General features: G+C 35.7%; 1 protein-coding gene across 1 annotated transcript in view; it reads left to right on the forward strand.

Moving 5' to 3' along the window:
- Nucleotides 1-841: 841 nt before the first annotated feature.
- DACH2 (dachshund family transcription factor 2) overlaps nt 842-23,644 on the forward strand; it is a gene marked incomplete at both ends in the record, with an annotated part of 640,183 nt that continues 617,380 nt past the window's right edge. Inside the window, one exon of the mRNA XM_082681824.1 lies at nt 842-1,353. Within this exon, the coding sequence (XP_082537950.1) occupies nt 842-1,353 (512 nt within the window). The remainder of the gene's footprint in view (nt 1,354-23,644) is intronic.

Below are 23,644 nucleotides of genomic sequence, written 5' to 3' on the forward strand. Positions count from 1 at the left end.
TGCTGATTGTCAGTGCATAGGAGCGGGTTAGCAACCTGCGACTGTGATTTGAGTGCGATATTGGACGCTAGTTCCTCTGTGCACTGGATGTGGGAGAACTTACACCAAGCGCGCTAGATGGGCTGGAGAAAGGCTGACTGTTTACTTCTGAACTCACTGGACTCATCCTCTTGGAAGCTAGGCGAAGCCATTTCTTAGCTCCCGCAGAGTTTGGGAGCAATGTGCAAATGGAATTGGAGCTGCCACCTCTCTTTCCTCGACTGAACCCGGGTGCGGGGTGGCAGCAGATTGGGGCGAGGCACAGTCTGGAATCCCCCTTTGTGTTCCCACCTCGACACTCTTGGGGCGCGGAGGGGAGGAGTTCGTATCCTAGGCCACTTTGAGAGCTCTGCGTAATAACTGGACGTTCTCTCGTCAGACTGCTAGGCATGAAGCAGAAGCACCACACCGCCCCCTTCTCGGGCTCCATCCCCATTCACCCGCTGGCCCTGAACTGCCTCAGGTAGTCGGGAGGCAGGCCAGGAGTCTCCACCTCTTCGTGGGCGGCAGCCATTCGGCGCGCTCGGGAGCCGAGGGGTTGGGACCCATTGGCTGGGGGGCGCTGCCAGTCTCGGGAGGGGGTGTGGTGGGGGTGGGGTTTCGGGCCGCCACTGGTCTGGGCCGCTTACGGTTTGCTGGGTGGTGGGTGAGCGTGAGCCTAGCTACTGTAGAATTGCAAACAGTTGGGAGCAAGCGAAAGCGCGCCAGAGAGAGAGCGAGAGAGTGAGGGAGAGAGTAGGAGGAGACCTAGAAGAGACAGGGCAAGAGAGCGAAGGCCTGAAGACCAACGATTTGAGACTGAATGACCATGGCCGTCTCCGCACCTCCGGTGATCTCTGCAGCTTCCAGCGGCACAGGCGTCGCGGGGGGCTTATTTCGGGCCGAACCCCTGTACTCGACTCCTGGAGAGCCTCCTCGTCTCACCCCCAATATGATCAACAGTTTCATGGCTAATAACCACAGCGGCAGCGCGGGGGCTGGCGGGGTCGGTAGTGCCAGCGGAGGCAGCGGCAACAACACCAACGAGTGCAGGATGGTCGACATGCATGGGGTGAAGGTAGCTTCGTTCCTGTTGGACGGCCAGGAACTGATCTGCCTGCCGCAAGTCTTTGATCTCTTTCTCAAGCACCTGGTGGGAGGGTTGCATACAGTGTACACCAAGCTGAAGAGACTGGACATATCTCCGGTGGTGTGTACTGTCGAGCAGGTCCGGATCCTCCGCGGGCTGGGGGCCATCCAGCCCGGGGTCAACCGCTGCAAACTCATCACCAGGAAAGACTTTGAAACTTTGTTCACCGATTGCACCAATGCCAGGTGAGATACTCGTTTATTGGCTCGCTCTTCCCCCTTTGCCCTCTTCTGCATGTCTCATTCTCATCCAACTTTGTAGAGAGTGAGTCTTAACTAGCTTGCTGTACTCTTTACGGTGTAAGACGGTGGGGAAAGAGGACTGGAAGGACTCATTAATTGCCTGTCCTTTCTAGTCTGAGCTCAGTGGCAGGGCTTGGGTCTAAGAAAATCCCGCACAAACTTCCGTTTGCGGTCCTGTACTGAAAGTTTCCAGCCTTTCTCCCATATCTTGCATGGCTTTCTGGCTGCTTGTGGTTATTTGTTAATTTCTCTATTTGGTTTTCTTTCCTGCTCTTTTGTGGCCGTATGGGTCGGATAGGTTTTTCTCCTGAACACGGACACCAAGGGCTTTCTGGATGAGTGGGCTGGCTGAGCTGTAAACTGGGCTCCTAAGCTGGCAATCCAGAACACAGCATTTGGGGGATGCAGAGGGTCGGAAGTCTAGAATCCATCCCAGAGGGTGATTCGTTCCCCATCCTGTGTGTTTGTTGTGAGAGTGCGTTGGTGTGTGGTGGTGGTGATGGTGATGGTGTGTGTGTGTCTGGGTGTGTGTGTGAGAGAGAGACAGACAGAGAGAGAGAGCGTGAGGACAAGTGCTCACGCCTGCTGCGCAAAGCTTCCCCGTACACGATACAGGAAAGTCGATGGAGCCTTTTTTTTAAAAGAATGATGACAGATGTCACTTTCCTGGGATCGTCCCTTTGGGTCATCTGCAGAGGGCAATGTGGGGCATGAACGCTGGGGCTGGGACCGGGTTGGGGGTCGGAGTAAAAGTTGGCAGGTTTTCCAGAGAGGATGCTTTCAGCTCTTCCCCCCAGGCAAACAGTTGGAAGGATCCCATTCCCCCAGAGAGAGGATTCCATAAATGATGATGGCCAGCTTCTCTGGTTGTAAGTGTACCTCCTTCATATCACAGCTTAGAAGTACATTATAGAAAAATAGCCATTTGCATATGTCCATAAGCAAATTTTATTCAATGTTCCTGAGTTTTTTAAAAATAGAAAAGTAAACTATATTCAAGATTATTTGATTTTTTTTAAAGACCTGTAAATTAGTCTTCTTAGTATTTATTCCATCTGCAGTCTGTTAGGATCCTAAGTACACATTTGGCAGATGTGATTAACATACAAGCCAAACCACCATCACCAGGCTAAAGGGGGCAAAGGGTTTCGTTGTAAAATAGCACTGCTGTTGATCATTTTGCAGAAAACTTCTGCAGAGGTAGACTTTCTTACAATGCAACTTTAGATCATAAGATCTCTGGGTTTATGAACCAAAACTAACTCAGTTGTCACATCTGTTGTAAAATCCAAATTACTATGTATAGTTGAAGTATACTGGCAACTTGTAGACAAACTGTTGCTGACTGCTACAATCAGATAATGGTACAGAACTTACAAGGGAACCTTTTGTTTTTCTTTTTTTCCCTTTGAGCAGTGTTCTCCTGTGTTCTAGCAATTAAACAGAAACCTGTTCATATGAGAACTCTTACCTGATTCATATCTGGGGCTTAAAAACCTGGTTTATTAGATCACATTTTCTTAAGGAAGATGGATGGCCTTAAAACACAAAGGATAACTGCTCCCTCAATAAAATAAGCAAATATAGGTTTTAAGAGTAGAAAGGAAATTTTATTTTGACCACAAAGCACTCTACTAATACACAAACTCAGAGGGTTACCAGGGACTTCAGATGAGGGCCATCTAGTTTATTTGTTGTCATTTGAAAAGATTTAAACAATCGCAGACCTGAAAACCTATCTTCTCTCCTCCTCCTCCTCCTCCCTCTTTATCTTCTTTTTCTCCTCCTTCTCCTCCTTTCCCCCTTCCCTCTTCTCTCTCTCTTACAAATGCCCACTCTTAAAGAAGAACAATGATTACACATAGGAAATTCTACCTTCTTTAATAATTAATTTACACACCCTTGAGCAAAATCTATGACTTTCATTTAAAAAAAAGATTAGTATTTTAATGTGATTTTGATGCTTTCCTCTGTAAATAGAAACTTTAATTTTTATTAGAGCTACTTACTGAAGGAAAAAATGATAAATTTCTCTGTATCCAGAGGCAAGTGTTCTTTTACTATTTTTGGACCCTGTTATATGATGTGTTTTTAGGTTATTATTTTTATTCAGTTAAGTTTTATTTAATCCTTATCACAGCATTTACAATGCCAACTTTTTTTGGAGTTTAGATTGCTTTTGTGTATGTGCACATATAAAGGTGATAGAGAAATCTTAAAAATGTAAGAAGAAATATATTTGAGATATGATGCATGTGCTTCCTATGGCGTTTTTTTCTTTGTATTTATTTACTGCATGCATTTTCTATAATTGTGTTACAAGTGTTGCAATATATAATTGTAAAAATTTATGAAATATATTCTATGAATTCAATCTATAAATAAAGATGAAGAAAACTACTAGAAACATCTATATTGAAGTTTCTAGATAGTAAACAAACCCTCACAATTTCTGGAAAAAAACTAATTAACATTACCAAATTTTGTTGCAAAATGCCCTCATCATCACATAGTTAAAAACTACAAAATATGATAATGCTTGTAATGAATGTCTTATGACTTGAGGTAACATTATTTACAGATACGTGTACTTTAAATCATTCCCAACATCTGAATGATTTTATAAAATTGTAAATTAGTATTTAAGTAAACATTATTTCTATGACTTTTCTGTTCAGTGAAAAGAAAGATGAGGGCTGTAAATAGGAATGAGACCCAAGAGAGACAAAATAAGGTAGATGAGACACAGAGCCAGTAAGAGAAAAGAGATGTAGGATATGAGCTGAATGATGCCATGAGAGGGAGTGAAAGATGGATCAGAAGAGGTTATAGAGATGCCCAAAGGAGATGAGCGATGTACCATTGGAGACTTGGCTAAAGAGGATTGTCTTTTAGGATTCGTGACTTCCTAGCACTTTAAGTTAAAAGGGGAGAAAGTGCAAGGAAAAAGTCCGAGTGGAAACTCCTACATACTATTCTTATTTGAGAAAAGAGATTCATCTTCATGTCCTGATGGATAAATTTCCATAGTGTATTGTAGAATGGAAGGCCTATTTGTAATGGTGTCATTGGCAATTTTCTTTTCCTACATAACAAACATTTCTCCCCCTCTCTGTCAGATAACTGGGGAAGAGTATAAGTCCTGATTTAGGGTATTTTAATTTGGAATGCTTCCTACACTATTCCAGAACACACAAAATAGACCATTTTCAAATTGGTCATTTTCAAAGATCTTAAGGTATTGCCACTAAGTGGCACTTTGATTTAGCTCAGGGCATGTTTTTATTAATGCACACTGAAGAAAAATGAATGAGTAAAATACATATATAATCGTTTCTTTGACAGTACTGAAAGCCACAAAAAGAATTCAGTTTCTTACATTAAATACTTTTATTAGCTAATTATCAAAATATTCAAAGTTGTCTTCCCAGAAAAGAAGTTGGAAAATAATACCTGCCTCAGCTACTAGAGAATAGAAAGACTAAAACTCTTGACTATTCATTGTTCTATTAAATAAGTCAAGCTTTACATCACTGCAGTTGCAGAGGGCTATATAAGTACTTTTCCTTGATGCCCTTTAGCTTCAGAAATTAATTGTAAAGAAGATTATTTTGATGGTTATTAAGAAATGATAAAAAGACCCAAACCAAATAGGAAAAATTGTTACCTTGTTTTAGATCTTTGTTTTTGCAGATAAAGCACCATGATTATTTTTTCTAATTCTTGTCCAAGAGAACTTGGAGTTTTAATATCAGAGAGTGCAGGCAGGTCAGAAAGCAAATGTCTAAAAATCTCACTCTTATGCAATGGATTTTCTTTACTAAATTCTTCAAAGTTTAATGTGACAGTAAAATATTAAATTAAAAATTGGTATTCAGTAAATGTGAAAAATCAGCCAATACATTATAGTGTTATCTCTCTTTATCTACCTATCTATATAAGAGTTACATTGTCAGATTTCATGATCAGCATTTAATTTCATTTGAGGACCAGCTGATTAAATGTTATTCAGTCATTTACATATAGTTAAATGGATGCTTAAAGAAACAAGAATGTATGATTAAGAAAACATTTTAATGCATTTAGAGACATGATTCAACATATATTCAAATTAATAAAGTTCATTTTTTTAAGTAAAAATGTAAATGGTCCAGTTGTGGTTTATTGTTATTTTGACTGTGTGAACAGAACATAAATGGGCTTCCACATTAGAATAACTTTATGTGACTTATACTGACTTTTACAACAATTTAAAACTACTGCTTTCAAGTACTAGAAATATGATTATTTTAAGCATTCAATGAGTTTGGCTTTGTATTCACACTTGATGAATATAGTTCATAATCCATAAAGAATAACAATTTACTTTGAAAATTGATATTTTCATTCATAGTAAAGTTAAACAAAATCAAATTTTTGAAGAACTTGCATCACTTTCCTGGGCTAATATTTTGTATGACTTACATTTTCGGAAATGATAAAAGGTTTTAAAAATTAATCTGGGCAGTAAATGCAGACATTTTAATTCATGGGGTAATGAGGGGATAGTCATGTCTGTTAAAAGTAGTCACATAGTCAACAATGCACTGTCTTTTATTAGAGAATGATGTCAAGATTATAATTAAAGCAATCTAGTCATGTGCCAGTGCACAGAACCTCCACGTGTACATTCATTTTAAATGCACACTTCTGTATAACCAACAATATTTGTATTTATCTAATACTTTAGCTGGATTTCATATTTGTCCCAAACACTCATTATTGGGTGAGGGATATTATATTAAATAAATGATGCATGGTATGATGGAGAATATCTTTGGATATTTATATATGATATTAACCTCAGTGTATAGTACATGAATGCCAATAAATAATTAAGAAGTGATGGTCTTCAGACATTGATGTTTTAGATGGTTTCATACAGGAAATCCCAAATAACTGTATAAAATATCAAGTCTGAATTGTTTGCTGCTTTCTTAAGTAAACTTATTTTGTCTTAATGAAATCTCTAGATGTTTTAAAAGTGCTTCCAGCTGGCAAATGTAATTGTGAGAAATCCTAATCATAATATATTATATTTCAGTTGGCAGTCTATATCTCCAGTGGCACTTTATCTGGTGCATTTCAAGAAACAAATGATTTAGATATATCCACTCTATACATCTCAAATATACATTAAAACTGCCCTAATTGACAAAAACTGAAAAGATCATGTTTTCAGAGAAAGGACATCAAACCTTTCCCCAAAAGGAAAACAATTAGGTATTAATGATATTCTTGTTGCATATTCAAAAGGTCTTTGGTAGCATTTTTTTCCTCCTTTTCTTCCCTTTCACCATCTCAACCTGCAAAACTCTTCACTGTCACTTCAGATCACACAATTTTAAAAAGATAAAACAACATTTAAACACATTTGCTTTGGAAGGGAAATCGAGCATTTGCACCCAATAAGCCTGATTGTGGAACTGCATGCAAATTGTGTTTTGATTTATCTCTTTTACACTTTTTTCCATTTGAATTGATCTTGCATTAATTTCACCAAGCGGCTCTGTGAGGCTGCAGATGTTGCCCTGTGTTTAATAAATCAATGAGACAGATCTGAATGAATCACTTCAGATGGATTCTCTGCTCGGTTTGATGTCTAGATGTTATTCTTAGCTTGTTATCATGACAGATGCATTAATGTTCCCATACACTGCCAACAATGTCAAAGAGATTGAAGCTTTTAAAGTGGCTGCATCCTTTTTTACATTTTCTGCTAGAACAACTAAATTTATTTTATTTTATTTAGGAATCAGAGAAAAATAACGAACCAATCATAAGTTTCTTCATGGGAAAGATTGTTAATTTTCATGCTACGTTAACTCTTCCAAAATGGTGGAAATCAGTATCTTAAAAGCTAAATATAGTGTAGCTGCTTAATAGTGCCTCCACATTAATATGTAATCATGGTAGGAAAAATGAGAATTAGTAATATATGATTGGGACACATTGAAAGTGTCACTATAAATAGAATAATGCTGTATCCAAATTGATTACAGAAGGGTGTTAGTTTTTAAATCCTTACTAATAAGCTTCTTGTTGGCTTAATGCAGCTGCAATATACTCTTACCAAGGGATTTAGAACTCCTTCAGGATTTAATATTTCTTTTTAGTAAGAAGGAGACAGCCTGTGCGTTGTGTATTTATCATTTCCTCACTTTGCAGTGCTGAAAATCTTAGAAAAGTTTATTTCATTTTAGTATGTCTCAGCTATTTATATTTTGGGTAATTATTTGTAAATTACAAATCATTCAATAACAGTAAGTGCTACTTTTATAATTTAATTTCTTAGACTATAGAAAAACATATGCATTCCAAAAGGAACTTCTATAACTCTAGTGAAATTTATTACCTACCTGCATTAAATATCATCACTATCATACTTTGTTTCATTTCATCCATGGCATCATTGCCTTGGTTTTTGGAGAGAAACAATTCTGTTAATTGTTGTGAAGTATTTTGAGTTTAATGTTATCAGTGTTATAACTTTTTAGTTAATCTCTGATGTTTGAAAATACAGATTTTAAAAAAGATATTCAGTTTTTCTCTTGTTTAACTTTCTGGAGAATATATATTTTTAAAAATCAGCTTTCAGAGGTAGTTCCTCTCTGCAGGCCTTTACAGTATTCTTTCATCATAATTTTACTGTTAGCTTTATTAGAATAGGAAAAGAGGAAACATTGTTAACTGATACCGTTGAGGTCTCAAATTCTTCAGGACATTTTTATCTCCAGTGTTAGGCTAATCTTGGAAGCTTAAGATGCATGCTATGATCTACAGTATAGTTTAAAAATAAGTTTCTAATGAAGTTCAGTAAGTTATGGACAAGAGTTAACTTTTTTTTTTCAAATTTTGCTTAAAGCATGGGAATGTCTTCATGGTGAGATCTTGCCACATCCTTCTTTAAAGATAAATTTATATATTAGAATTGGTGAAATTATTCTACTGAGAATGTGATTATAAGATGTAATATACATTGTTTTGTGCAAAATTGGATATAATATAGCTAAAGAGCAAACTGATATATTTATCGCTACCTGTAATGATATCCCTAAAATAAAACTGAATTTTTCACATAAAACAAAACCTTGGATTTGTAATAATAACTTCTGAGGAGTTATCTTTAACTTCACTAATGTTCACTGTAAAACTTTAGTAAGCCTGATATTGTATACATATTAGGCACCTAATTCACATTTGTTAAATGAATACAATCATGGACACACACACACATTTATTCCTCTCATCAGAATTCTTTGCACAAATTGCTGTGCTTTAAAAAAAGCTAAGAAGTAGTTATGTAAGTATACAATTATAAAAAGACACTCATCCTAAAATTTTAATTCCATTATAAAACCATTTGTAATCATGCCATAAAATTTTCACAAATATACATATAAAGCTATCAAAATCTATTATATGAAATTAGAATGTTTAAGTGAAATGTATCTTTAAAGAAAGTGACTTCTTGATATTTTTTTAGTGAAATTCCATAGGAGATGTTCTAATATTATTAATAGGCAAAAATTAATAAATAAAACAAACCTACTACCATAAAATGATTCTCAACTATTTAGATTTATACTACTTGATGTCAGCACTAAACCAGGCAGTTGACTTGATCTCTTTTCAAACAGTGAATGCACGTTTATGGAAAATGAGTTAGTGAGAAGAGGGTTCTCCTTCCTTCTATCTACAGTTTGTGAATAGAAAGAGAAATACTTAAGTATAATGATTTACTTTTTTCTTGGATAATCTCAAGACACATCCAATTGCAACACAAATTTGCATGAAGTATTCCCCTCCATTTAAAGGAATAGCTTAGTTCTTTCCGGTGTAATTAATTTTGAAGAGTAACATTTCCTTTCATCTAGGACCCCTAAGGTTGAAACTATTCTTACGCATGTACTATTTTGACCCATTACAATTATTTAGTTTATTAGAGCAAATAGTGGTGAAAACTTTGTGATTATACTACTGGAAAAATATATAGTACAGGAAAGTTTAAAAAATAATGAACCACAGTATTTTTATTGCTCTATAACCTTTTTATTTTTAAACAGGTTAATAGTGTATAATGTAGTGTGTATGTTAAGGTATAAAACATTCAGTTGCGATTGTGTCCAATGATCTTATCAGGTTGTTGACAACTGCTAGCTGCTAACAGCATTTAGGCTACATTTAGTCTATCTACTATTTATGTGATGGGTTAAAAAGAAAAAAGTAATATTGATCTGTCTCTGGATTAAAGTTTGAAATGGGCAACAGCCTGAACACAAAAGGCTTTTTTTTTTAAGATTTCTCAGCTTGCCATTGATCTCCTAGTTTTATTGCATTCATTATTTATTAAAAGAATTTGCAAGCTAAACATAATGTTAAGCTAGTTTGCACACAGGGACCGCACTTAGGAAATTGAATGGAAATTGCATTAGAGATGAACATCTGTGCTATTTTTCCACTCATGTGTTTATGGGTTTGTATAAAAGGTGTATTGGATTAACAGTTATAACCATTATAGCTTACAGCAATATGTTAGATTCTGAGCTTGTAGTTATTTTGGAAGAAGTCTATCTCTCAATTGTTTGCCTAAGAAGTATACTAATATCATCAGAAACAATATTTGGATAAATTTATTTTATTATTATATTTGTTAATGCATTATCTACATTATGTATCAGTTGTGAGACTCCCTGCTTTATTGAAGTAAAAACAGTTTTTAAAATGCATACTTAATTATCATGTAAGACTATACTATCTCTTAATGGATTTTTATAGTAGGATACATAGGTGCTATTTACACAGTACCTATTTTAAGAAAGTTGAGTTTAATGCCATATTAAAGCACACCAAATTCACAGAAATGATATAAAAATTTTAATGTGACCATCCATAAAATGTTATTATATATATATGTTAGGCCTTGATCCTTCTGAAAGGATAATAAACATTCAGGCACTGAAGACTTGCTCTATATAATACTACAGACAATAGGGTGAGATGCTTTATGATATGGTTCCCCTCTTGAATTCAATCCAAGCAAGTTTAATTAGAAAAACTCAAGAGGAGCTCACCTGAAATAGTTCTCTGGAGGACATAAGTTATACCCTAGTGAGTATCTTCATTGCAATATTGTCTTTAATCTGTAAACTTTTGGAAAATTCATTCTATCCACTTAATTATTAGAATTTAAATACAAAAACTTCTTCACAATAATTTTGATCTCTCATGATTAGATTTGTCATAATTGTGTGTGTGTGTGTGTGCATGCGTGTGTGTGTATAGAGTATATTCTGTGGTGCCAGGCAGTGTTTGTTCTGGGTGAAGAGAGTGAACAAAGCAGTCTCTTCTCTCATGGAGCTTACATTCTAGAATCATGCTGTCTTTAGCTTTTATATTTTATATATTTTATATTTTATATACCCCTTTTATATTTGTTAAATTGTGAAATCTTTGAGATTACAAATTTTTGCCTTATCCAGTGTTGAATAATTCTTAAATTTCCTTTCTCATATCTGCCTCATATGTTATATCAGTAAACACTAGATTTTTTTTAGTCTTTAGAATTATACCAGAAAGGTCCAACTAAAAATAGTCAGTTATTGATATATAAAATATTTTAGTTTTATGAATGTAGGGAATTACTAGGTTATAAATAAAGAGGAGCTTGGAATAAAACAGGTATTTCCACTTAAGAATGGCTGTAGTTAATTGACTTTAATATCTTTTCTCTGACATATATTTGTTGCAAGGGATATGAGTCCTTAAAAATTGATAAAATTAGTCATTCTATGAGACATATGCTTTTGTAGTAGAATGTGCAACTATGGATTAGAAAAACATTTGTTTTTTCCCCATGTAAAAAAGCTTGCTTTCATTTATTTTCGAGTTTTAAATAGATCCTCAAGCTTGATATGCTTTGGTTATAGTGCTGTACAATATTATGTGTCAAAAATTAAAACACAGATGAGAAAAAGTTATTTGTTTTTATTTGTTCAGAATACAATGACCCTTACATGTATTACATTTAAACATAAATAACTCTGGAAAATAAGATTACTTGTAAACATGTATAATTAAATGTTTAATGTTAATGTTAAATTTGCTGCCTTGAAAATAGAATATGATCTGCTAAACTTCTAAATGTATTTTGTAAAAAGGTTTATGAGTACTATTTAGGTTTTTATTTGAGGAAGACAAAAGGGGAATTCATTCATACAAAGAAATTTACTGCGTAGTACATTTTATGCATTGAACACAAATTTTTGGTCTCATTTTATAAGCCAGTTAGAATATTCAGTTTGAACACACACACACACACACACACACACACACACGTGTATCGTGTGTATATACGTATATATAATATGTATATATTGTATATTTCCAATTCACCCCATTTGTCACTTCATTTGAACAAATGTTAAATAAGTTCCTGCTATTAGTTTGTACAAGGCTACTTTTCAAGGGGAGAGTAGTGATCTTAAGAACTATCCAAATTCTTTTTTGTTTCATCTCCAGATTACCTAGGTAGAGTTTTACTGTTACATGGTTAACTCTCAGCTAACCTACATTAATGCAAGGAATAGTAAAATCGTGGAAAATTAAAATAACATTAATTGGGCTTTGCAGTACATTATAAAATGTTTATGGTACCTTTACCTGTCTAAATATATTTTGCTTACTTTATTCTACTATTAAATTGTATTTACGTTTTATAAATATGCACTGGTGGGAAGGAGAGATAGCCAAGAAACATGCTAAGGTTGAACTAAATCTGAAATTAAATGCTTCGTGTAGAAAACATCTGAAGTGAACAAAGCATAAGCAGACATAGAGCTTATTTGTCATAGCTAACAACTGTGTACTGGATCATGTTAGTTAGCGCTTAACTAAATTAGTATATTTTGCTTGAATTTATTCTTATGTTGTCTATGGAAAGACTTATCCACTTAGTGGATACAGTACTCATTATAGCTATTAGCAGATCAAAACCTGGCAAACTGCATGAGTCCAGTTGTTGACTTTAACATGCTTTCCTGTGCTTAGGACCCCTAAATAGCCATCTTCCATAAGTTAAATAAACATTTGTTCACATCAGAGGAATCATGGCTTTTGGGTTAAAACACATTGATAAGTATAGCACTAAATCAGATTTTTGTGAAGTGTTTATGATTGGGATACTTAATCGATATTCCACTTGCAGTTTAAAACATGGAACATTATAGTCTTGATGCTGATCATGTCCTGCAAGAGTGGGCATTTTGACGATGGGCACATGTTGAACCTTGTGATCACTGAAGAAGGTAGTAACTGCTCCAGAGCTTAATTGATGCAAGTACACTTGGCATAGCTGCTTTCTTGCACTTCCAGTTGTTTTGGATTGGTCCTCGTCATACTAGAAGACTGACAGGTTTTTGCTATTTTAGGGGCATGTTCTTTTTCATCAGGTTGTATGATGTTTACATAATCCCCATTCTGCCAGTCTAAAGCTTTTCTTATTCTTTGCAGTTTAGTCCCATTGAATTGAACGACTGCTCTTCTGTGTATTGTTTTGTTCCCCCCCAGGGACTCTCAGTTTTTAAATGTAAATACAACTCAAGAAATTCCGCTTTTTAGATCTTTTTCTGTATTAGTGGGAAAAATGTAAAAGTGCCCATCAAAGAAGGGGCAGTGGAGCTCAATAATTTAAAGTTTTCTGTCCAATTAGGAAGGCTCTTGATTTTAAAGATAGGCGGACTCTAATTTGGGTCATGTTAGCGTTGATGTAGCTCCATTTGTGCATGGACAACGGAATGAAGCTAAATAAGGATGAAGAAAACTTGATGAGAAAATATTTCTCATGGAAATATTGAATGGACTAGGAACTAGATGATAGATTAGAGGAAGGCAGCATAATGTGGACTGATGAAGTCCTTTCCATAGCGCTGTTGAATGATCTCTTTTAATGGCATTCATTTTATTTTAGTGGTTAGTTTAAGCAGATTCATGAGCAGGAACAGAAAGGATAAAAAATATTAGCTATAAGTAAAGATAAAAACACTAAAGGCAAAATGTTATTCCATTTGCGGTGAGATGGTAGCATTTGAAACCATAATAGAACATTTGCATATGTGTTGTCACTAAAATAATATTCCTTTACTACACTAGTAAATGTTACATTAATTTCTAAAATATTTTATGCAGTGTCCATTTATACTTCTTCTGTAAGTTGCCTTACTATTACTGGTCTGTTAGCCTGATTCTAGCTTGCTGTAGTAGCACATTTTTGAAACACATGTTGAGTATGAATGTTTTAAAAAGGGTTACATTTTGCCTTTGGGTATGTGTGTGAAGTTTTTATTGTATTCAATAGTAACTAAGTTTGCATTTTAGGGAGTAATTTGAACCACTGCCTTCAAGATTGTTTAATGAACATTAAAATTTGAATTAAAGAACATCAAAGTGGCATTTTTGTATTTAATAAGTACAGTAAAGTTTAAATATTTCCTTCATGCCTTCTGCCTGAAAATATATCTGGAAGTTTAAAATTATTAGCTAGGTGTAATAGTAAAAACCTTTACATGTAGGGCTTCCCTGGTGGTGCAGTGGTTGAGAGTCCGCCTGCCGATGCAGGGGACACGGGTTCGTGTCCCGGTCCGGGAAGATCCCACATGCTGCGGAGCGGCTGGGCCCGTGAGCCATGGCCGCTGAGCCTGCGCGTCCGGAGCCTGTGCTCCGCAACGGGGAGAGGCCACAACAGTGAGAGACCCGCGTACTGAAAAAAACAAACAAACAAACAAACAAAAAACTTTACATGTATATACTGGTTTATAGTTTATATAGTACTTTCATATACATTAGCTCATTTAATCTAATCCTTAGTCTATTTTTGTAATTTTGTTGTGAAATTTCTAAATTTTTCATAAACAGATGGCTGATCACTTTACAACATGATACTTCTGGGGGTCACTTAATCTCATATAGACTTTTTTCACTCAATGCTAAATCAGCATCATCCATAGTTATATGAAACTTATAATGGTTCTAGGGGAAGAGTAGTAGGAACAAGATCACAGTGGTAATGTTGGGGGGTCATATAGGGCCTTTTAGGACATTTTGAGGACTTATGAAATGGGGAGTCACTGCAGAGTTTTGAGCAAAGCTATCACATGATTTGACCTAGGTTTCTAAAGGATCACTCTGGCTGCTAAGTTGAGAATAGGCTTCAAGTGGGGCAAGGTTAGAAGCAGTTAGGATGTTACTGCAGTGAACAAGGAAAGAGATGGTGGTGGTTTAGACCATTGTGGTAGAGTAGAGATAGTAAGAATTGGTCAGATTCTGGGTGAGTTTTGAAAATAAAACCCATAGAACTTGCTGATGGACTAGATACTGAGTATGAGAGAAAGAAAAGAGTCACAGAAAACTCCAAAATTTTGGTCTGAGCAACTGGAAGGATGAATTTTCCATCATTTGTGAAGGGGAAGGCTGTAGGTGGAGCAGGTTTGGGGAGAAAGTTCAGGAGTTCAGTGTTATACGTGTTAGTTTTTAGATATATTTTAGCCTTTTCAGCAAAGATGTAGTCATTGGATGTAAGTCTGGTGTTTGGAAGAAATACCTGAACAGGAAATATAAATTTTGGACAGGAGTGACTGTAAATAGAAAAAAGGAGAGTTTCAAGGACTGAGTTCTGGGTCTCACCAACATAAAGAGAATAGAGAAAAGAGGAGGAATCAACAAAAGCCTTAGAAGGAACATGCAAGGAGGTAGGAGGAAAACCAAGAGAGAATGGTGTCCCAAAAGCTAAGCACAGAAAATGTATCAAAAAGGAGGCAGTGATCAACTATATCAAATGCTGCTAATAAGCCAAAAACCATGAGGACTGAACATTGGCCATTGGATATGGCAATTGCAGTCATTGGTGAGCTTTATGAGAGTAATTTTGGCAGGATAATAAGAATGAAAAGTCTGAGTGACATGTTTAAGAGAGATTATTAGGAGGAGATGAATTATAGACAACTCTTTCCAGGGATTTGCTGCAAAGAGAGCAAACAACTGGAGGTGGGAGGGAGTAAATTGAGAGTAGGGGGGAATGGATCAAGAGGTTATAGCATGTGCTATTAGGAATAATCCAGTAGAAATTTTAAAAAATGATGTTGTATGAAAGAGAGGAGTATTGCTGAAGTGATATTCTTGAATAGGAGATAGCAGATAGGATCTAGTGCACAAGCAGAGGCATTGGCTTTAGGTAGGAGCAAGGTTAGTGCATTTCCATTAACAGATGGTGGAGATTCTGGTTGCACCGGTATTGGGACTCCATGGGAGTCCTCTTCTGATTGTTTCAATTTGCTCAGTGAAGTGGGAAACAAGTCATTAGTTAAGAATGAGGATTGGAAAGGAGGTTTTGGAGATTTGAGGAGAAAGAGAAAATGTAAAATAGCCATCTTTATGAGTAGGAGAGTAAACTACTTAAAGTTTAGTATGATTGCCAGGCAACGTTAAATGACCATTGAGGTTTTTGGTCATAATTCAGAATGGTCACTATGGCTGTGTGTTTTAATTCCACCATGTGAAGCTGCATCAGCCTGATGCAAAGAATGCAAATAATTGGATTTAATAAGAACTGTGGTTTTGCTAAGTCATATGAGTATAGCAAAGCCAGAGGGAGCAAGAGAGTTGAGGGTTCATGCAAAAAGTGATTACAATGAATGACAACACACTTTAAACTGGTAAGGAAAAAAGAGGATTTCAAGGAAGTGAGAGACAGTGAAAGAATGGTGGTATCAATGAATTGGAGGTTCCAAGAAGAGGTCAAAGGATTTTTGGAGTTGGAGTACTAGAAGGAGTGAACCAGAAAGAAGTAGTGGTAGTTAGAGGGTAAGATGCCTGAAATTAAGAACATGGAGGAGTTGAAGTTATTGCTAATTACAAGGTTTAGGGTATGGCCATGGGCATGAGTGGCAGAAGTAAAGAGAACAAGATTTTTGGACGAGAGGAGGTAAAAAAACGGAAAGGCTAGAACTTTGGTCATTTCATCTATGTGTACATTGTTCATTGAAATTCCTAAGGATTAAGAGAGGAGTTTTGATGAGTTTCAAATTTTGTAGTATATATAGTAATGCTGTTAGAGTTTGCTTTGTTAAAAAAACTAACTTAAGTTCTAAAATTTTAAAATTAAAGTTATCGGAATTAAGAACTCAGGGAGATCAACTTGACAAATGTATTCTTTAAAAATAATCCACATTAAATATATTATGAAGATTTGAATATTTACTTAATAATCCCTGTTTTGCCACGGGCATGCTGTGCTTCAGTTCAGCCGTCTTGAAGAATATGAAGAAAAATAACATTTTCTAAATAACTGAAATAATGTTTGGTTTATTTCATGTGTAACTAACATTATTTTACAATAGATGAGGTACTTCATTTTATTATGAACTGACTTTATACCAGAAGCATTATTGGTCCCAGGATGTGTGTTTGTTGGTCTTATTAGTACGTCATATACTCATGAAGAGTACATTAGGCTCCTACTTTCATTTCAACACATTGGTAGTTTATAAACAGAGTACTACAAAGCTGCTAGGCATGGTCCAGAGCTAGGAAATAGTCATGGTTCTTTACTTATAGATGGTTCATAATGTATTCAAAGTGGCATAAACCCAATCAATATATATACTTAACACCTGCTGTTCTGATTCATGTATTATTAACCTCACATGGAATCTACTTAAACAGTTCCTGCTGTAGTCACTACTTCTCCTCACTGCTCTTTGACTCCTTTTGGGATTTCTGTGGCCTTGGAGATTTGATGATGAAGAAATAGTTAAGCTTTAAATCACGTTCTCATGTGAAATCATAGCAGAGAAAAGCCAAGAAGTTGGTGATCTCAGTCTTAATTCCTTGCTAATTACCTAGGAAACAAAGTTTTTCTGGTGGGGCATGCCCAGCCATTCACCTGGCACATTAATAAAGTGGTTGGGAAGAAAGGTTTGGTCAGCATTTGCAAACTAATAGATTGTGTCACAGATTCTGAGTGAGTTTTAATTTCTGCAGCTGGAGAAGAGCAAGGGAAGCCAGATGTAGTAACATCTGCTCTTAAGACTCTTGTTTAGGGAAAAAAAGGCAAATCCATTGTTAAAATTTGATTTTAGCTCTGTTGGGTTGATTAAAAAAAATCTCGTTTCCCTTCTTTATATAGCACTGAAAAGAGACATGTGCGTACACTAGACACTGGGTTATCTTAATCACGATAGGCTGTGCAAAGTGTTGTGGAAAAACTATTTTAGGCACTAGGACCCTAATATCAACTCCACAAAAGCCAAGTAAAGGAACAAGTGATTACTCATCCTGCCCAGTATTTCAAATTTGATGAGTTTAGAACTGCGAATGAATATTTTATGCAAGCATGGATCTTTGGCGGGTTTGTTCAAACTGAATGGAAGTGAACTAAAGTAATGTAAACTGCTTAAGAAAACTGAAATCAGAAAATGTTAAGGTTGAGATTCCTTTCCAGGAAGAATTGCAGTATAGAAATACTCAAGGTCTTGTTGAAAACAGCCATCTTTAAAGATCTAGCTGAAGTCTTAGCTCCCTCTATGAGGACTTCTTATATCACCTGCAGTGATCTCTTGCTTCTCTGAACTTTGATCTGCAGATAGCCTTTCTTCTCCTTCCCCTTTCCCCTCCCCTTCTCCACCTCCTCCTCCTTCTCATTTTATAAATTGTTTTAAGCTGTATATGTTTTCTCCCTCCCAAAACTACCTTCCAAATTCCTCAACTTCAAGCAGTCTGATGTGTTGTTTTATCATTCATAGCACCTAATATAGTACATGGATGTAAGTACTCAAAATGTTTTCAGTTTGTTGCTTTGACAGTGTAACTATGATTTATTATAATTAAATGCATTTAACTTAGGGAAATGTTCATATTTTAAGGAAATTTTTTGTTATACCTAAGGGGTATATTTTTCTGATTCTGATTGACAGCTCCTCTTGAACAATGAAAGCCTAGGGAATTACTATTCTGTCTCAGACAGCCACATTTGTTCTAACACTTTCTAGATGTATGACCATCTAAGCCTCAGTTTTTTCATCTAAAAATGGGGATACTATTAGTCACATAACTTCTGGGCTGGTTAAGAAGATTAATTGAGATCATGTACATAAAGTGCTTAGCACATAATAAGAGCTCAGTAAATGTTAGCTCTTCTTAGTGAAAGTGGTATCACACTACTATGTGTGAGCACACACATACATTCGGAACACAAGAAAAAGAGCAAATCTCAGAATAAAATGAACCAGTTTTCAGAAATTTTTGCTGCTAGAACTAAATTAACTGGTTGACTGTGACACTGTATGCACTTCGTTTTCTAGGAAATTCCTGTCTGTTGACTTTCTAGGCTGATATGGCAGCTGGTAGGCCATTTATTACTAGTTCTATTTTCGTGGAAAATTCAGCCTTGTGTGTCATTTAGAGTTTGTGACACATGTACCCTCCCAAGGCTTAATGAGTTGTCTGCAGATGGGCTGTTATTTATTACAGTCATGTAGGATAAAATTGATTGTCTTCTAAAATTAATTTTTCATTTGCTTCCAGCCTTGCTTTAATAGAGGACACACAGTTGCCTGTTTGCAGAAATACTGTTTAATCACATTAATATCTCAGCCCCCCCAGGCTGAAGAAGATAATTGTACAAACGAACAGCAAAATCTGTATCTTTAACTTCTTTTATGATTAAATTATGCAAATGACTTATCTCCTGCCCTTCCAAGCACTAATCATCTAATTAGGAATGATGTGTTAAAGGGATGGTTTTGAATCAGGAGAGGGATGAATGCAGAAAGCAGAAAATGGGAGCTGACAATGAAACCACTGAAGGCACAGTAATGTGTACTAGATGAATCTACATATATGGTACAAAAAGAAATGGGAAGGCTCATACATACTATCCATAGACCTGACATGTGTCATCTTTTGGCAGGAAATATAGTTCCCTACCTCTGATGACATTTTTTTTTGGATTAACTTCAAATTCTTAGTAAGGCAAGTGTTAAGTTTCCTGCGTTCTTGAAAACTCAAGAGATCTAGGGGTTTTATTATCTCACCCAATGAAGGCGTTGGCTTGCTTTTTGAATCCATGGAGGATAATCAGCCAAGGAATGGGACTGCATATTGATTATGAATATACACAAGGTTTTCAGATTACTGGTTTAACAAAAGCAGTTCCCCTTTCCCTGAAAATTAAAGTCAGGACATGCAAACCCAGAAAAAATATAGTCCTCCTATTAGGGAACTTAGGTTTAAATTCCAAGCATCATTCCAGGTATGTATTTGCAAGATCTTACCTTCTCAGTTTTGTGCTGCTTCCAGACATTGATTGTGAAGAGATTTTAGCACAATTGTCCTATTAGCTGTGGCCATAATTATTCTGTACAATATAGAGATCGTTTCTTTATCAATGATAAATACTTATTATGTTAATTAATAACTATAATGATAATAAATAATATTATTAAAGTTCCTTAGCAACCATGTCAAATTTTATACATTGACATAGTACTTATAGTGTAAAACAAAACATAGTAAATCAGACCATAGCAATAAAATTACTGTGGGTATTTCAGAGCCTCTTAAAATTCTTTCTTATAGGTACATTTGTGAGAGTCAGAAATCATAATGTTTATGTCCTTTTAATATAGTCTTTAATTGATTTGAATTTTGTGCTGGTTATTACAGTGAACTCCAAGATATTTTCTTCATATAATGCAAACCATTTTCCAACATATTTGAGAACAAAATATCAAGAAATATATACAAAGTAGAACATAATTTTTTTTGGTACCAGATTTGTACCAAATAAATATTCTCAAGTTCTTGAAAGTCATGAAAGTGCTATCATTCTGTTACTATTTCTCATTGAGCTTATTCTCCTGCATGTGCTGGTTCAGTTCACTGAGAAGACCCAGTGATCACCAGCAGCTGCTGTTTATTGGTGTGTGGCAGATCCTTACTATATTGATGCCAACTGGATATAGGCATTTATTTAACATCTTTTCATGTTAAGAGTAGGCATCAAACTATAGTTTATCTGCTTTTATTGAGGAAAAATGTTTAAGCTGTTTATTCGGACAGTTGAAGCCAATGAGTCTGACTTACTGGACTTTCCAAGGTTGACATTTTTGAACTTTGTTGTTGAGATTTGACATGCATTCCTATAGAGGACAGCCATTTATATTTAGATTTCTACAGTGAGGAGACCACTGCCTTCAGGATTGCACTGAATTCAGAAGGGTTAAGTTAGCCTATGGAAGTGAATAGTGAGTCCTTTATAACTTATTTCATTGTCATCCCATGAAGCTTTTTCTCTCTTTTCCCTTTGGAAACTAACATGATTATTACATTTCTCACCCCCGCAAAGTTGTACATTACCATATCATATGATAAAAAACAATGAACTGAATATGACCCTATTAATACATTCTTTTTTGAGATTGAGTTAATCCTTAGTCACCACTGTGGTTTTCTAATGAGTGTAAATAAGTTTAACAGGACTTCCCTGGTGGCACAGTGGTTAAGAGTGCGCCTGCCAATGCAGGGGACACGGGTTCAATCCCTGATCCGGGAAGATCCCACGTGCCATGGAGCAACTAAGACCATGGGCCACAACTACTGAGCCTGTGCTCTAGAGCCTGCGAGCCACAACTACTGAGCCCGTGTGCCACAACTACTGAAGCGTGCATGCCTAGAGCCTGTACTCTGCAACAAGAGAAGCCACCGCAATGAGAAGGCCGTGCACCGCAACAAAGAGAAACCCCCACTCGCCACAACTAGAGAAAGCCCGCACACAGCAACGAAAACCCAACGCAGACAAAAATAAATAAATTTATTAAAAAAATAAGTTTAACAGACATTCCTTTGGTTTTAAAGGCGCCAAAGAAGAATGGCTTGAATATCTGGGAATAGTAGTAATCGATTTTATAATTCCTGGCTTCTAGTAAGTTTTCCACAGCATGTAATTTGTATACTATGATAGAATAGTGATATCCAAACTCATTTTTATTATTTTATTATAATAAAATAAGTACTTCTATGATTTATCATTTAATTCTTTACATAAAATATTAACAGGAGATCTGCTTTAGTTGACTGAGAAACTCAGTCACAACATCAAGTGCTACCCGTATCTCCTGGGCTCTTAAAACACCTTTACAGAATCCTTGGGTTATGAGAAGCAGATTTTAAAACATAGTTTGGAGCAATTAAGTGCTTTTTAAGTATTATCAAGAAAATTAGAAAACAGTTTGAATCTAAAACTCCACTATTTTTTCTTCATTTAAGGCCTAGATGCATAAAACAAGCTGACTATCCACCAAATGGGAGATTAGGTACCCTCTACAGGAAGCTTATCTTCTCTGAGAATTGAAAAAACACTCAGAGAAGCTTATCATCTACTGTTACATTATAGTCAGAATTAAGAGATCACTTTCTTAAAATTCCAAACTACAAGCAGTTGGGCTTGTAATATGCCTCAGGAGGACTTAGAGGAATAGGAAGTATGGGAGATTAATGTGCTACCATTTTATTTCTCCTCCTCTTCAATGATTGGGAAGGTGAGTAATCTTTGGAAAACCTGAGCTTGCCATCCATTTATGGTGACTTGGTATATGTCAAACCTTAGTAAATCATCTGATGGTGAAGGATATATGCCTCTGGTGAACCCTACCTGTAAGAGGCAACCTTCTTTATTCCCTAAGAATATAGGGAAGCACCATCAATAGTTTTTCTCAGTGTTCCTTTCATTCATGTGACTATTTCTTTTCTCTAATCCTTTATACTGTGTAGTGGTAGGGAATCTTAATGAGATGGGACAGGGCCTAACCCCAGGCTGTAATTTCTAGGTAATTAGTTTAAGTGACTGAAGCAGAGGAAGAACATGTCTTTTAGTTTGCTAAAGGGCCTGATTCCTCACCCAGAGCATACTTAACCTTCTGGCATGCCTGGTTCTATAGAATCTTGCCCTTGGTTGATACCAGTTTTGTGGTAGTGATTAATTTCTGTATTTTTTGTAGGAGCTCTTGAAGTTCACTCATTTTCACAGTTCTAATAAACCATTCAGAATTATATTTATTCAATTTAGAGCATTATATAGCCTTCTTTCATACATATTCTCTATATATAGGTTATTAAATAAATTTTGAATAACTTTCTAATGCCCCATAGCATTAGTTTCAAAACCTGATTTATTAAATGGCATTCATTACCATGTATCTGTACCCAAACAGACATGGCTGCTATACTGTAATTAAATGAAAATTTGTAGATTGAAGTTCCTAGAAAAAAATCAGTCTGCAATCTTTTTATAGGGTTTGAAGTTATAATAATAATTTCCATTTATTGAACATCATCTGTGAGGCAGACACAGTGCTTGGGACTTTCCATTTGTTACCCAATTTAATCCTCACAACCACCGTACAAGTTTGCTATTGCTAGTCTATTTTTACAGTTGAGAAAGCTGAAGCTAAGGGAAATTAGATAAAAGAGCTAGTCAATGGAGAGCCAGGAATTTTCTGACAGCAAACCTATGCTCTTTTTGACTATTCTATTCTGTACTAACTAAAATAATACATTAATTAAACATCTGTAAATTGGGGCACCAACTGGATCAGACTTGAGGAAAGGATATTTGAAATAAGGACAGAAAATTGAAATGATCTATATTTGGTTGCTTAGAATATAGAACACATCTTGATCAATGATATATACTAGTGCATTTTTGAGGGGTAGTAGATATATTCCCATCAAGCTCTGATTATGAATGGAATAGAGATTGTCATCTGTATAATGAATATCTGTTTATTTTTACAAGTCAGTTATTCATTGAACTTATCAGTAAACATTCCAAATAATGAAAAATATATTTCAGGGGGAAATAGAGTCATTGAACCTACAATTGTTCTGTTTCTCTTGTCTACTGCCTTTAAATGATAAAATGGTGTTTTGAATACAGGTAGTAACAATCATCTAAAAAATAATTCAGGCAGTTGAATGTTAAGTAGGATGTTTATAGGGAGCTATAAACTGGAAACAATCTTACATCTCTACTGCACAGGATTTAATTATGCAATTTGCTGTGACTTCAAGGAGAATGAAAGACCACGTTCCATTCAACATTACAAAGGAAGCACATTGGGGAAAGGAATAGTGAGAATCCATA

Source organism: Grampus griseus (genome assembly GCF_964374135.1).
Source record: "Grampus griseus genome assembly, chromosome: X".
NCBI classification, from domain to species: Eukaryota; Metazoa; Chordata; class Mammalia; order Artiodactyla; family Delphinidae; genus Grampus; species Grampus griseus.